Source organism: Pelobates fuscus, chromosome 11 (assembly GCF_036172605.1).
Source record: "Pelobates fuscus isolate aPelFus1 chromosome 11, aPelFus1.pri, whole genome shotgun sequence".
NCBI lineage: Eukaryota > Metazoa > Chordata > Amphibia > Anura > Pelobatidae > Pelobates > Pelobates fuscus.
Genome location: NC_086327.1, coordinates 42,071,260 through 42,087,050, shown reverse-complemented (window position 1 = coordinate 42,087,050; position 15,791 = coordinate 42,071,260). Strand labels below are relative to the sequence as shown.

General features: G+C 40.5%; 1 protein-coding gene across 5 annotated transcripts in view; it reads right to left on the bottom strand.

Annotated features, from left to right (window-relative positions):
- The window catches only part of CNOT3 (CCR4-NOT transcription complex subunit 3), a 45,384-nt gene that overhangs the window by 16,643 nt on the left and 12,950 nt on the right, over window positions 1–15,791 (bottom strand). The window contains exons 3-14 of one of the 5 annotated variants that reach the window (XM_063435743.1): window positions 14,819–14,849; window positions 14,640–14,706; window positions 14,271–14,345; window positions 9,004–9,071; window positions 7,879–7,953; window positions 6,822–6,911; window positions 6,240–6,368; window positions 4,924–5,019; window positions 4,384–4,606; window positions 2,774–2,815; window positions 508–641; window positions 319–378 (exon numbers count right to left, since the gene is read on the bottom strand). In XM_063435743.1, the coding sequence (XP_063291813.1) occupies window positions 319–378; window positions 508–641; window positions 2,774–2,815; window positions 4,384–4,606; window positions 4,924–5,019; window positions 6,240–6,368; window positions 6,822–6,911; window positions 7,879–7,953; window positions 9,004–9,071; window positions 14,271–14,295 (942 nt within the window). In that variant the 5' untranslated portion in view covers window positions 14,296–14,345; window positions 14,640–14,706; window positions 14,819–14,849. The remainder of the gene's footprint in view (window positions 1–318; window positions 379–507; window positions 642–2,773; window positions 2,816–4,383; window positions 4,607–4,923; window positions 5,020–6,239; window positions 6,369–6,821; window positions 6,912–7,878; window positions 7,954–9,003; window positions 9,072–14,270; window positions 14,346–14,639; window positions 14,707–14,818; window positions 14,850–15,791) is intronic. The other 4 variants (XM_063435745.1, XM_063435746.1, XM_063435747.1 and 1 more) reach the window with 4 other exon arrangements.

Here is a 15,791-nt window from a genome sequence, read left to right as displayed (position 1 = left end):
GAGTCTTTTTTTCAACCTATACTATTAAGTCATTATGTAAATGCTCATTGGACGGCTTTGATACTCTTCATTGGTTCTGATTTTCATGGAAAGTGTAGCATTTAAACAATTTCACATCTGCCCAAATGTATATATCCTGCCAATTTCTATTTCCTAAAAACTGGCTACAAGTACCGGAAATTACACAAAACAAAGGAGACTGCACATTTCAAATGTTGTCTCCAATTTAAGAATTTCAAAGCATTAAACACATAAAGAAGCATCTACCCATCTAGAAAGAACAAAACACAAAAGAAAATAAATGCTTACAAAACCCACCTGGCTAATTTCACTGTCTGTTGATCTGCCTCGAATCTTTTTATCATCTTCTGAGTTTTCCTGAAATGATTTAATGTATGTATTAATATTTTAAATGGTCACACTTTAATGTTTATTCTCTCAACAAATAGAAATAAATTTGTTAATTCATTCAAAGTCGATGCATGATATTCGCTAACAGTCACTTACAGTCGTACAGTTGGCCGGACTGGGTGGAATTGGGGAACTTGATGTAGTGGAGGTGGGAGTGCTGCTAGACTGGTTAAAGATCTCATCCTCCATGTGACTGTGGCCTGGTGGGGAAGTAGCTACCAGCGCCTGTGCTGAAAAAGAGAAAGAACAAAATGGTTAAGAAAATGCAGTTACTTTTTCAAAGTTACATTTGATGACAAGTAGTGTCGATAGCTCTCTGTAAATCCTGATCCACATTCATGCACTTTTGGTTATATGAATGAGACATGCTATTTCTATATGATAAAGGGTGGAAGCCAAGGTATGAAAAAATAAAATTAGATTTTTTTGCATAACCTTTTATCAAATACATTGTACATTTTGTGACTGAAGTGTTCAGGGAACGGTGGTAAAAGTCACCAGACCACTTCATCTCAATTAAGTGGTCTCAGTGCGGTGGCTCCGTCATTTTCACCATGCAATGTTTTATTGCAGTTTTGTAGAAACTACAATGTTTACATTGCAGTAAAACACACCTTTAGTGGCTGTCTTTCACGAACAAAGTAAAATCGGGTCACGTGACATTGATGCTCACAAGTAATCACTAAATTCAATGATTTCCTATGAGAAGCAATTGATGAGCGTGCTTGCTCATCAGGTCCCCAATGCAAATATAGGATAAGTATAATTTTTTTTTCCTCATTGTATCCCTGTTAAAAGGGTTTAAAAGTGGTCATAACAGCCCGAGCGCTCTCTACCTTTGAGGCGGTGTGCACGAACCCCCCAAGCCCACCGCACGCAATATCGTTTCTCTACCGCTTGCAAATTACGCCTTCCACTGATGCACCCTCCCTACTTCACTAGATACTGGGAAAGGGACCTAGGACACACATTATCAGCGGAGTAATGGACCACAGTGTTTACGCTCATACACAAAGCATCAATAGCCACCAAATTCCAGGAAACAGGGTATAAAATGCTCTTGCACTGGTACAGGACACCTGAGAAGCTATCCGTAATGACAGCCACCTGCGAACCGGAATGCTGGAGATGCTGGAGGGAACTGGGATCCCTCTTCCACATCTGGTGGACATACCCACTCATCAAACCCTTTTGGGCGGCGATTCATGCAGTGGTAGTGACCATAACGGACGCGAACATACAACTCACACCTGAAACCTACCTGCTCCAAATAACCTCAATCCCCATAACCGGATTCAAAAGATCAGCAATACCGCATCTCCTACATGCGGCACGAAGTCTTATTCTGGCACACTGGAAAAAACCCACGGCTGACCAGAGTGGAAGACATTAGACAGATTGAGGAGCTGATCCTCTCGGCGGCGGGGCGCATACAGCGCTACCACAACACCTGGTACCACTGGCTCCGATGGCTTGCCTCCCCCGATGTGACCGGAGAAAACACAGAACCCCCAGGAACAGCCGCGGGCCCTCCCCCCCCCCCTCTGGAGGGACCAAACAATAGCAACGAAGCGCCGGAGGAGGACACGCCGGACCGGTGGGTCCGGGACGAACACGCAGCTGCCAGACCCGGGGACGGGGGGAGCTGGGACGCGGACCCTCAAAGCCCACACTTCATCTCTCACACCCCAGTCCGCCCACCCTAACTCCTCGCCAATCCCCACCGGCACCACTCCCCCCTTACCCGATACTCCTGAACGCACGTAACCCCCTACCAGAGCGACAACAGCAAGAAAGGGAGCCACTCGGAATACCCGACACACACGACCCCCTCCCCCACCTGGCTGGGGCCACCACAAGTCGCAATCCCAACGGCACCCAGGGGACCCGTCAGAGACTCATGGCAAACACACACACTACAGACCTCCAGCGACAGACCCCCCGCCACGCACCACGGACCGACCTACAAACCGAGGACCTCCGAACCCACTCCCTCACGTGCCAGGCGAATGCGACTGGAGGGATACCTCGACCCACATCTCCCTGCTGCCCACAGGCCGCCCTCTCCCCCCTTCTTTTAAGATCAGGCCCTGAGTTCCAAATTCGGAACCCCAGAGCGACACGCACCCCACCTTAGGCGGGCATTACCCACCGCAGCATGCCTCTACCACAAACCGTAACCACACTAACACCCGCTCCAACGCAGAGTATATTTTCAGCACACGCAGTTAACCGGCAGACATGCCTCATAGGTACTGTACGCATACTGCGTTGTAGCTTACTGTGATAAACCTTAAATGTGCAATGTTCCCTACTGTCACATACATGTTTATACCTACTGTTTGAATTATGATAAGCTTACCATCTCCGTCTTCTGATGATGCACACTCTCCGCCTGAACACCCTATTGAAAAATGTACAGGACTGAACTATGCCATGCTGATATCCTATTGTTTCTATGCACATGATGACTTTGAATGCATGAATGTTAATTTCTCGCGTAAACAAAATAAAACTTGAGAATGAAAAAAAAAAAAAAAAAAAAAAAAAGGGGGGGGGGGGGGGGGTCATAAACCTAAAACAAGTTTAAAACCAGTAAAAAATATCCATGTACTCTTAAAGGACCACTCTAGGCACCCAGACCACTTCAGCTTAATGAAGTGGTCTGGGTGCCAGATCCAGCTAGGGTTAACCCATTTTTTTATAAACATAGCAGTTTCAGAGAAACTGCTATGTTTATAAATGGGTTAAGCCTTCCCCCAAATCCTCTAGGGGCTGTCTCACTGACAGCCGCTAGAGGCGCTTGCGTGATTCTCACTGTGAAAATCACAGTGAGAGCACGCAAGCGTCCATAGGAAAGCATCGTAAATGCTTTCCTATGCGACCGGCTGAATGCGCACACAGCTCTTGCCGCGCGTGCGCATTCAGCAGACGGGGCGGAACGGAGGAGGATCGGAGGCAGAGAGCTCCCCGCCCAGCGCTGGAAAAAGGTAAGTTTTACCCCTTTTCCCCTTTCCAGAGCCGGGCGGGAGGGGGACCCTGAGGGTGGGGGCACCCTCAGGGCACTATAGTGGTCCTTTAAGAGGCAAATCATTCCAGAATTATATACACACACACGCTTTAAGTATGGTATGGCCTAAAGTTTTGTGTAACTTAAGGCATAACTAGTAGCATAGGACTTCAAATATATTATAATGGTGTTGCTGGGGCCAATTCATACAACATACAAGATCCAGCACACTCAGTCACTGAACAGCAATTTCAAAGGTCGCAAATGTATGTTTTTTACAACCTAGGCAAAATGACTGGATGTTTAGTTACAGTATATGATCATACATTGAATAAGCCTGCCACAACATCAATGTACCCAATAGGGCCCTATGTAACCTTGCACTGCAGATAGGAAGTATTTCCCACATAAGTGAGTCAATCTTAAAGGACCAGGCATTAGGTTGCTAGGATAAGACAAGCCAAAAATAGGGTACACATTGGCATTGCGACAGGCTTATGCAATGTATGATCATTTACTAACCAAACCCCCATTATTTTTGCCTAGGTTAGGCGTCTTAAAAAAAAATAAAAAAAAAATATATATATATTCTGTGATATGAAATTGCTATTTAGTGAATGAATGAGTGTGCTGGATCTTGTAGTGTAACATGGCTCTCACAATCTCAGACGCATAAGAAAGAACTCCTGACCCTAAACTTGCTAGCAAACATGAAGACTCAGCAAATGATCCATCACTGAATGAATTTAATTCCAACATGAAGGCAAGCCATCATCAAGGAAATAAATTCCTGGAAAAGTGGTGTTGCCGAATGTAGACTTCCTGTAGCCTGACACACCATACATAGATATACACACAACCCTTTTTTTGTAACTCTCTTTTCAGTTCTGCCTGTAAATAGTATTCAAACTGACAAGTTCTATATTTTTTTTTTTTTTTTTTTTTTTTTTAAAGCTACTTACGAATGTCTTCTAAATCAAGGTCATCGTACAGGAACTCATTCTCTTCAAAGTCTGGGTCTTGGGAAGAGTCCACATAATACTCTACATCATCTTTAATCTTCCGGATTGAATCCACATTGATCGAATCGTTATCCAACATTCGCAGTATGGTCTCAAGCATTCGTATGTGGAACCTATGCTTCTCTATGTGCCGCTTCAGCCCCTCTATCCTGTCCTGCTTCTGCTGACACCGGCATAAAGGGTGCCGCAAAGAAGAAAATGCATACAATGGAGGTAAATCCCAGTGTTTTCTTTATAAGTTTACTTTGCAACACATATACGCACTTTACAAATATGCTATTTATACAAAATCAAACCGTTTACAAGACAGAAACATTAAAATGATGTATATATGGATTTTTTAGCAGAGGGCACAACTCTCTCATGCAGCCCTATTGTTACAGTAATAAAAGTACATTTTAAGGACAAAAGGACAGAGTTAACACAAACAAATGACCAGAACTGGTTAAGAATACCAGAACATAAGCAGATTCAACTCACATCCTTATCTCCTTTCTTCTTCCTGGTTTGTACTGACAAAGATTCAACCTCACTTTCAAACTGATCCACTCCCATGTTCAATGCATCAATTGTGTTCTGTGTGGAACAGACAAATAAAATGTTTTAGTAAATAAATATGAAGCAGTCCTTTATCAATGCACAAGAATAACCTAAAGCAAGGATAATCGATTATTCACCCAATCTGTTACAGCAGTGTTACTCAACATTTTACAGAGCAGTACCCCTTTAGGTCTAAAAAATAAATAAATCTCAAGTACCCCATCCTTTAAGAAAGTAATTTATTTTGATTTAAATTCCAACTGAAACATGTAAACACCGATATCCAAGTTAATCCAATATTGAAGAACAAGCTTGATTACATTTAGTAAAGAATATTTTAAATAAATATGACATAATGGGATTGTGTATGAACTATTAATCTGAAGTATAAAAGTCACAAAATAAAAACACACGAATAACAGTTACACAGAGACACACATTCCAACACAAATTCTTATACAAGGTATCCAATAACTGCACAAGACCTATATTGTTTCACAACTGCTCAAGCTGCCCTATTATCCCTCTATTAGGGTCAACATTGAACAAAAAGATATGTCACCAAGCACTGGTGTGGTGTTCTGGATACCATCTTCAGTATACCTCCTACATCCGTTACAATTTGGAACTTTGGAGGGACACAAGTACAACCTAGTGTAAATAAAGGTAATTGACTCAATTTGCTATAGAATTTGCCAATTGCCTAAATTGTTTGGTTTGGTTATTACTTACTGTATCCTAGACACCCTGAACTCCAATTGTCCCTGTATAGACAAATATTGACAGGCAGGCTGAGCCCTTCCCATTGCACAGAATAACAGCCAAGGTCACCCACAATCTCATCCTTCTCAACCTCCTAGGACAATAACTTGTGAGCCCTCAGAAGACAATGTCACTGAGGCAGACATTGCCAGGGAGAGCTTGGAATGGGGCAATGAACCCACCTGTCACACCAGAGGTGAAGAAGCTATCCAATTTGGCATGTTTGGCAGCTGTTGGGGAATAACTAACTCGCCTAATTAGACACCAGCCTCTGTGCGCAGCACAAGTATTGTCAGGACAAGTTTGGGACTATTTTGAGCTGGTGCTTCATCTGCTCCTGGCATACCGCATTGTGATGGTAAACTTGTAAGTAGAAACAGATGGAAACACGCTTGCATAGTACCAGTATCCACTACAAGAGTTTTGGAAAAGAGGCCTCTGCAGCACACTTTAAACACCGTAAATAACAATGAAAGCTCCTCTTCAATTCTTACCGTTAGCCACTGGCCGACCTCTTCTTTTTCTTTCTGTGCTGGGTCCACCTTTTGGGCAAGACCGAGCCCTTCTTTAGAGTATGCTTTTGTCTTTGTCTCTCGCTCTACCACTTTAAACCTTTCCATTTGCTAGAAGCAAAAAGAACATTTATTTGTGCTGCATTTTAAAAATGCTCAAACCTACAACAGTACCTTCTAACATTCTGCAGGCATTCCACTCATTATATAATCCGCATACAATACTGCTGGGCTCTATTCACAACAGTAGTCAATACGTGTTCTCCCTTCCCTTTAATGCAAAGATCATTTTTGTAAACTATTATATAGGAGCTGCAAAATTTAGGACAAAATAAGAGATGGGGAAAAAAAATGCCAACTATGGAACTGCAAATCCTTTCCAGCTTCCCTACTTTGCCATAAATGTTGTCAGTGTGTCACAGGTCAGTTTGGTGAATAAACCCATGGTCATCCACGTGACTAAAGAAGGAAACATGGCGTTTTGATTGAACCATCAGTCAAAACACTAAAAATCACAGAATTTTAAATGAAATGGTACTGAAAAGATTTTGTTTTATTCCTTACAGTTTCTATAAGTTTCCGGTTATCAATAAGCTGCCTTTTGTCTTTGATCTCATTTGATGCTACCCATGTCTTTATTTGGTCCCGCAATCTCTGCACAAAAAATAAATAAAAAATTAAAATCATCTTTAATAACATTCCTTATTTTTCATTGATAGAGAATATATCTAAAATATTCAAACAGAGACAATGTTAATATTATATTTTAAACAAGCAAAAAATAAAATAAAAAAATATATATTTTATTTATTTAAAATGCATTATTCTTATTACCCTGAGAATTGTGTAGGTCAACTTTTATTTGTATACTTGAGGTGTCATTCCACCTTCTCTACTAAATATGACACCTTTTACAATCAAACTAGAATTCTGAAGAATATATTTGATTACAGTACGCATCATTTATCGTTATCTAGCTTGCTCTGATATCCCAGGTTCATTTAAAGCGGAACGGCCACCCCCAAAAAGGAGTGTTTTTATAAAGATAAATTACCAGAAGAGGGAACTATACACTGCAGAGGATTATGGGTGTTGCACAGCTGTGAAAGTAGAAATTATTTTAGTTCTTTTTGCTTGAAGCACTGATTTTGCAAATAGAATATGCTCCCCCAATAACAAAATCACAACGGCTCTAGAGATCACTGTATGAAATGGTCAGGCTGGGCACTTGCTGGAAAGGTCTCCATTTTTTCTTGGAAGTAGTGGACAACTGGGTGATGTAGGTGGCGTTTTTTGAACAATCAGCCTACAGCCACTAGAATAAAGTGCTTGGAAATCTCTTTTTAGATTAGGTTTCAGTTGGAATTTCACCATTAAAATCTGGTTTTGGAATCGAATTTGAATTTTAGCTCTTATTCTGACTGGCTGAAAACATCAAAATGCCAATCTGTATGCATGTCTGATATCCAATTTGCTGGTCCTCCACAGATTGCATACACTACAGGCATTCTGCTTTTTTTTTTATATAGACACCATCTAAATTAAGGCATTACTGACTTTTACTAGCACTTTATTGTCTAGGTGGAACAGCAGCTTTAAAAAGAAAATGACTGATAAAAACCTGTAGCTTTTTAATTTCCTTCTTTAGGTCTGCTTCATATTTCTCTTTCTGGTTGGCATTTGCTGCATTGTGAAGCTGTAAAAACGAACAGCAAAGACTAATCAGCAAACCATTAAAAACAAACATATTTCAGATAATTATAAACATAAATCCATGCCCATGATTATTTAAAACATACACAGTTTAAATACAACAATGCTTGTTACATCAGAGACAGGCATCAATGTTTTTGTTTTGTTTTAAATATAGAATATTATAACCCAGTGGAGAATATAAATCTCACTTCCACATGAAAATTGGAAATGAATAATGCCATGAAGTGATACTACTAGATCAAAACGGTCTACCTAATCGATTTAGTGACAGTTTCAAATAGAACAATATATAAGCAGCCAGCAACCAAAAACCACAACAGGATCTACTCTAATTGTCAAAGATTGTTGTGTGTGCACATGTGGGAATGAATCCTATTAATATAATTTTGCCTGCAGAAAACTTTCTACACGGATGTAAGTGTCATGCTGTACCAGTGCCTGAAGCCAGCCACCCATTTATTGCCATTTTGATTCTTCCTGTATCATCACCCATGTTAGTCCCAGTTGCAAGTGTATAGCTCAAGAGTTATTTTCATGTTTTGTTTTTCGGATTTCTTTAGCCTTTCCTGCTACGTTAGCAGTAAAAACTACAAAAATAGATTGAACGTGCACCAACACACAGTATATCACAAAGTGGAGATTGCACTCACCCTCATTTGTATGAGGTCCAGTGGCTAACCCACAATCATCCAAAAAAAAAAAAAAATGACCAACACAGGGCTGCAATCACATAGAAAGCTTATACACTGACAGGTAACAGCAACGGTCTTTCTCAAATTTTAGAAAAGCTCACATAAAAGCTGAACTGTTGCTGTTACCAATCTGTGACTAAACCTTCCATATGGATGCAAACTGTGTCTCCAGACCCACCGAAGGGCATACTATTTGAGCGGTTGTTCGTTCTCAGTATTCTCTTGCACCTTGTTTTTTGCTCTGCCCAGGCACCTGCACACAAGAATAGTTAGATGCTGCAAGAGTTACCTGGGGTGAGGCCACTGTGTGTGTTGTGGCCAGTTCATCTTCATCTTACCTTTTGCCAGATGTCTTCAAACTGCTCCACACCTTCTGAGACCTTTTTCAAACACCGGTCAATTTCACCTGAAAGATTAAAGTAAAGTGAGATGAAATTGCACATCACCTTTTCTTTGAATTCTGCTTCAATAATGAGAGACAATATGGTACAGTAAGATAGTACCTATGAAAATACACTCAGAAGCATGTTATAGCTCCTATTGCACAATACACTATTTTCAGGTTTTGTACATGGGCTTAGCTTTGCAAACCATTCTTCAATTGTAAAATAAATGTCATATTAAAATACATTTTACCAAAGGACTTCACACTTTGCTCAGAGTAATAACCTCTCAATTCAACTTCCCTTGGGAAGACAACTTTTGCAGAAAGCAATTTTGTCTGGGGGCATAAAGAATATATACTAAAGGAAAAGAGCACGGGAACCAAGGTTTAGGTTCAAAACACATTCTATTTAACCCCTTAAGGACACAGGACATGTGTGACATGTCATGATTCCCTTTTATTCCAGAAGTTTGGTCCTTAAGGGGTTAAGGTGTCTGTCACTTTAACATTTCACACACACACAAAAAAAAAAAATTTTTATTTTTATTTACATCTGTTTTTGACAGAGCCAAAATGTATTTGAAATTCCAGCGCAATTAAAAGATAAACAAGAGACAGAGTAGTGAATACTTTGTCTCATGTAATTTGCCATCTGTGGCTAAAGGTTTATTAGAACCGGCATCGCCTTGCACAATAGATGCCTTGACATCACATTGTGCATGCACGATATTATCTAGGAAAGATCCTACAAGACCCTCCATTTTGTACTCTGGTGCAAAAGTACAATAGAGAGACAACGGCCTCTGGTAGATAAGCTTGCCAGGAATTAGTATGGAGGCAAGAAGATAATGCAGAGGAGGCACAGTTTAAAATAAATGTATCGCCCTATCTATCCCAGTCACCACTATGAAAATGGGCATGTCATTGCAAAACAAAAAATGCAAAGATCCCACAAGTGACAGTGCTGCCTTAATTATTGTTCTGATTGTTGCAAACGATAAAAAAAAAAAATCATTTTGATTAAAAAGTAATGAAAAATATTTGTCTGACACCCCGAACCACCTTTTAGCACTGCCATTATTTCACTACAGTTCTCAGAACTGCATTTACCAAACTTGTATGCAAACCTTCAGAGCGGTGAGGAGAGAAATAGAGATATATATATCCATGCCCATGATTATTTAAAACATAAAAGGGCATACTATATATCTCTATTTCTCTCCTCACCGCTCTGAAGGTTTGCATACAAGTTTGGTAAATGCAGTTCTGAGAACTGTAGTGAAATAATGGCAGTGCTAAAAGGTGGTTTGGGGTGTCAGACAAATATTTTGAATTATTTTTTAATCAAAAGGATTTTAATGTGCTGCCGAGAGGTCAGAAACTGCAAAGTACACATAGATGATATTCAAATAGTTGAATATGTCAGGGCTTCACTATTTTGGCTACAGATATCCGAGTCAGGCAAAATTTTCATTAGCTGCACAATTAGCAGCTCCCTCTCATACAATGAAGAACTGAGAAAGCAGTCTGTGCTTCTATTGAATGCAGTAGGCCAGTTCTCTTACAACTCTTTGGGAGCAGTCAAGGACACCATTTTATCGCCACTCACTGGCAGAGAGAATCTCTCTGTTGTGTATGCTTGTTCCAGCCACCAGATTTGCACAGAATTGATGCAAGTCAGTCCAGTAACGCTGCTGAAGATGAAGTTACACCTCCGACAATAATGGGGTCAAAAGGGGTGCAGTGTTTTATAGGTAAACGCTGCACGTACAGATTCCAGGCACCATGAAAAGTAGTCATGGTGCTTGGAATAAATCTTAAGCCATGTGTCCCAGGAAATATATTACATGTGTTTTTTCAGTAATCCTTGCAGCAGACTGAATAAAATTGAGTGAGTTAAAATGATGCACCCATTCAGAGCTTGCAATACTGACCAGTTGAAAAAAAGTGAGCAGACATAAGCTTTTAAAAGTGACCAGGAGTATAAACCATATGACATCACTTGGAGGAATGTGTACGAAAAGCTGTATTTCTGACAGTATATCTGCTAAATCCTTATGAACTATGTATTTACTATAATTAAAACTTTGGATGGATAAGAATTTGTTCCAATTTAAATTTGTCCCATGCACTCCCTGATCATGAGTAGAGTAGCTCAGGAATTATTTCTTGAAAATTTAAATAGGTCCTTTATCCTCATAAGCGGTCAACACGCATAGTGATAAAAAAAAAAAAAAAAAGCAAAGTCACTAAAAAGTTATGATAAGCCCCTGCCTTTACCTTCACACCATGTGTGGGAGGAGCAGGATTAAAAACAAACCCATTGAAGTCCACAAGTCTTCTATGAGGGAATTGTTATATTCAAACAATCGACCAACCAATAAGAAGCAGAAAGAAAAGGATAGGTGCACCCAATAAATTGTGCTTTCGGTGCATGAGGGGCAAGGTTAAAAAACTGTATTGTGCATTTCTTCCCAGGTTAATTTGGGTTCTTGGGAATATCCTACTTTAAGATACATCATTCTCTTTCCACATACAGGCTTAAATATTTAACCCCTTAAGGACCAAACTTCTGGAATAAAAGGGAATCATGACATGTCACACATGTCATGTGTCCTTAAGGGGTTAATGTGGGAGAATCCTAGAAGTCCCATTAATCTAACAGGACTTGCCCAGAGCTTTTTAAAATAAAGTGTAGAATATAATTAATCTACTTTGCAACATCATGGTTATTCCCTAAAGTTATAAATCCAAGTGAATCTCAAATACAAGATAAAAATAGCTAAATTAGAAATAACTTCTAAGTCAGTTAAGCTTTCCATTCTGCTGCTCTGGCCTTAAAGGGACACAATAGTCACCAAAACAACTTGATCTTAATGAAGCAATTATTGTGCATAGATCATGCCACTGAAGTTTCACTGCTCAATTCACTGCCATTTAGGAGTTAAATCACTTTTTCCCCGGTTTATGCAGCCCTAGCCAAACCTCCCCAGGCGGTGACTGACAGTCTGCATGAAAACAAAATGGTTTAATTTTCAATTAGATGTAAATGACCTTAACCCCTTAAGGACCAAACTTCTGGAATAAAAGGGAATCATGACATGTCATACATGTCCTTAAGGGGTTAAAGGATCACTATAGGGTCAGGAACAGAAACATGTATTCCTGACCCAATAGTGAAAACACAATTTAGGTGACTTGCCCCCCTCAGAATTGGTTAAAACTCACCTCATTTCAAGCTCTCCGCGCGTCTGCCGGCACTGGCGCCGACCCCTTAGTGACATCATCAAAATGGTCGATATTGGCTAAAATCGGCAAGGGGGCTGGTCAAACACCATTATGGCCAATCAGCACCTCCTCATTGAGATGCATTGAATCAATGCATCTTTATGAGGAAAACTCAGCATCTCCATGCAGAGCGTGGGGACGCTGAACGGCAGGGCTGCCTACTGTGCAGCCCTGAGCAAGGAAGCCCCTCCAGTGGCCATCTGAGGAGTGGCCACTTGGAGGTGTCCCTAGGGGCAATGTAGACATTGCCTTTTTTCTGAAAAGGCAGTGTTTGCATAAAAATACCTGAAGGGAGCGATTATACTCACCATAACAACTACATTAAAGGGACACTCCAGGCACCCAGACCACTTCTGCCAATTGGAGTGGTCTGGGTGCCAACTCCCACTACTCTTAACCCTGCAAGTGTAATCATTGCAGTTTTTTTATAAACTGCAATAATTACCTTGCAGGGTTAACTCCACCTCTAGTGGCTGTCTACTAGACAGCCACTAGAGGTCACTTCCTGCTCTATAACACAGGAAACCTGTGCTAGAGCGTTGCTGGACGTCCTCACGCTGTGTGAGGACCTCCAGCGTCGCTCAAATCCCCATAGGAAAGCATTGAAATTAGTTTTCAATGCTTTCCTATGGGGAGACCTAATGTGCATGCATGCGCATTAGGTCTCCTCGGCCGGTGGGCGGGGTGAGTCTCGCCCACCGGCCGACGCAATGGAGAGGAGGAGCGTCGCAGAGGAGGAGACAGCAGCGAGGGACACGAGTTTTCACCCCTTCAGTACCTGGGGATTGGTCGGTGGGAGGGAGAGGGACCCCCCCAGTGCCAGGAAAACGGATTGTTTTCCTGGCACTGGAGATTCCCTTTAAGGTGTAGTTGTTCTGGTGACTATAGTGTCTGCTGCTTTGCAAATTAAAATTTAAAAGGGACACTATAGTCACTGTAACAGCTACAGCTTATTGTATTTGTTCTAGTGAGTATAATCATTCCCCGCAAGCTTTTTGCAGTAAACACTGTCTTTTCAGAGAAAAGGCAGGGTTTACATTACAGCCTTGGGATACCTCCACTGACCACTCCTCAGATGGCTGCTAGAGGTGCTTCCTGGGGCAGTGCTGCATACTGTGCAGTAGGGATAGACCGATTATCGGTTTGGCCAATATTATCAGCCGATATTCAGTTTTTTGGCAAATATTGGCATCGGCCATTGTTGATACAGATATTGCGGATAACGTGAGAGGCGGCAGTGGCCCAGCGCACACAGGGCCGGCATGTCCTTTAGCGGAACATGCTTCCGCATTAGGGCGTAATGGCGCTGGGTGCGCAAGAATCGAGTGACAGGCAGGAAGGAAGCGCAGAGCACTCCCCCTACCAGTCATTTGGTGTAGCGTGTTCAAGTGGAGGAGAGCGGACTGCGCTAAAGGAGCTTCAGTTTCCTTTACCCGGCAGGACTGACAGGAAATGCTCACAGAGAGCACTTCCTGTCAGTGAGGCAGGGTACAGGAAACTGAAGTTCCTGTACTGTGCTCTGCTCAGGCATAAGAGGTAATGAGGCACATCAGCGAGGGAGTGTTGCAGGGAGTGATCAAAAAATAAATAAATATATATATATATATACATACATACACACACAATATATTATATATAACTTCAGCGTGGGAGTGCACCAGGATTAACTATTGTGTCATCAGCAAGGGTGAGTGCCATTATACTTGCGAGAGATAGATATCTATCTATCTATCTATGAAGAAAAAAATCAGCTAAAAAGAAGAAAAATAAAAGGCCAGGTTCAGGAACAAAAAAATATTACATAAAAAAAGGGATTATTAGAAAAGGAAGGAGAGAGGAGAGAGATGCATATTTCTTTTTTTAATCACATGAACAGTAAATATCAACTAAAATAACAAGTTAATTGATTGGATATAAATTCCAGCCTCCTACCCTGTAGCTTTCTTTTATCCGCCATGTTTCCTTCACTAGAGATGGGTTTTCTTCATACTTTATAAAAGCAGGATGCTGAAAAGTAGAAACAGGGTTTTTTTTTTTTAACGCTGAAATCACATATGCACGTTTTTGTTGGCCAACAGATGCTCACTTTCTCATTTTGTACAGCTACATAAAATGATTGTTCAGGGTTTTATCTGCAAAGTCCATATATAATATTACAAACATGTATCTTTAAAAATAAATATGCGGTCACATAAAATTTGTGACATTCAGCATCAGTAGTCTTGTTTCTCAATGAAATTATGTGACTGTAAATACGTATATAAATATATTTTGGGTTTTTTTTGGCTTCTCTGCCTTTACCTTTCCTCTTGCTCAGCAGAGGCCGAGTGACTTGACCACAGAGACCTGAGAGATACCGGATGAGAGCCTAACAAAAAAGAGAGACAATGATCCTACTTAGCGTTCCTTTCACAATAATCGGACATTGCTTTATTGTGAACAAGGCTGATGACTCTGGGAACCTGCGGTCATATACCTACCTACTTGGCAGGCAGGGTCCTACACTTGAAGCTGCAAGTGAGAGAAAATAGCTATCAGCTGAGATCTGCTCTCTCCAATTAATTACGGACCCCCTGGAGGAGGGTTAATTTATTTGCCACTGCTGTTTAAGAAAATAACCATTCACATCTATTTGAATAATGTATACTCTGAGTCTGATTAGATAAAGAGTAATTCTTTTTAAACATACATATATAAAAGTTTAAATACTACAAAAGTTTAAAAACCATTTAAAGGGACCCTATATTCACCAAACAAATGTAGTACATAACTTCAAGTGGCAGCGTAGGTGCTCAATGCTTTATTACCATCCTGCCACTCGGTGAGTTATGGTGAATGTGTCAGGGATTTAAAATAATGACCATTTTCTGCAATTTGCTTTAGTACGTTCTTAAAGATCAATAAAATTTAATTCTGTAGAATGCAAAGTATGTTGAGCTGCTTTGCAGTGCTATATGTAGATTTGCAAAATTAATTTATACACACAAATTGCTAGAATGTGCTGAGTGAAATGCAGTTTTAAAAATTAAAGTTAGGGTCATAACATGTGTGCATACTAATATCTTAACAACTGACTGTTCAGTGAAAAAACTCCACACAGGGTTATTCAGGTTTTCAAAGAATAGTCAGGAATTATCCTGGGAATTATAAGCCAAAATGTGTGTGCTGGGAAAAACAGCTGAAAATTTGACCTGTTTCGCAAATGTTGCCTAAAATTTGAAATTCACATTTTAGTGATCAAATGGACAATCCGGAACCAATACTACTTTAATGCATTAGATTTTGGCCTCAGTAATATGCTATATTTTGTGCATGCTTAAAACTTTCTAGTTTTTGCATAAAAAATGTTTTGCAGCATGCAGCAACATAAGCCTGTCTCTTTAACCACACCCTTTCATCCCAAAACAAAAACGTCCTTATCAAATGTATGCACACAGTTTTGTGCAAAAGCTA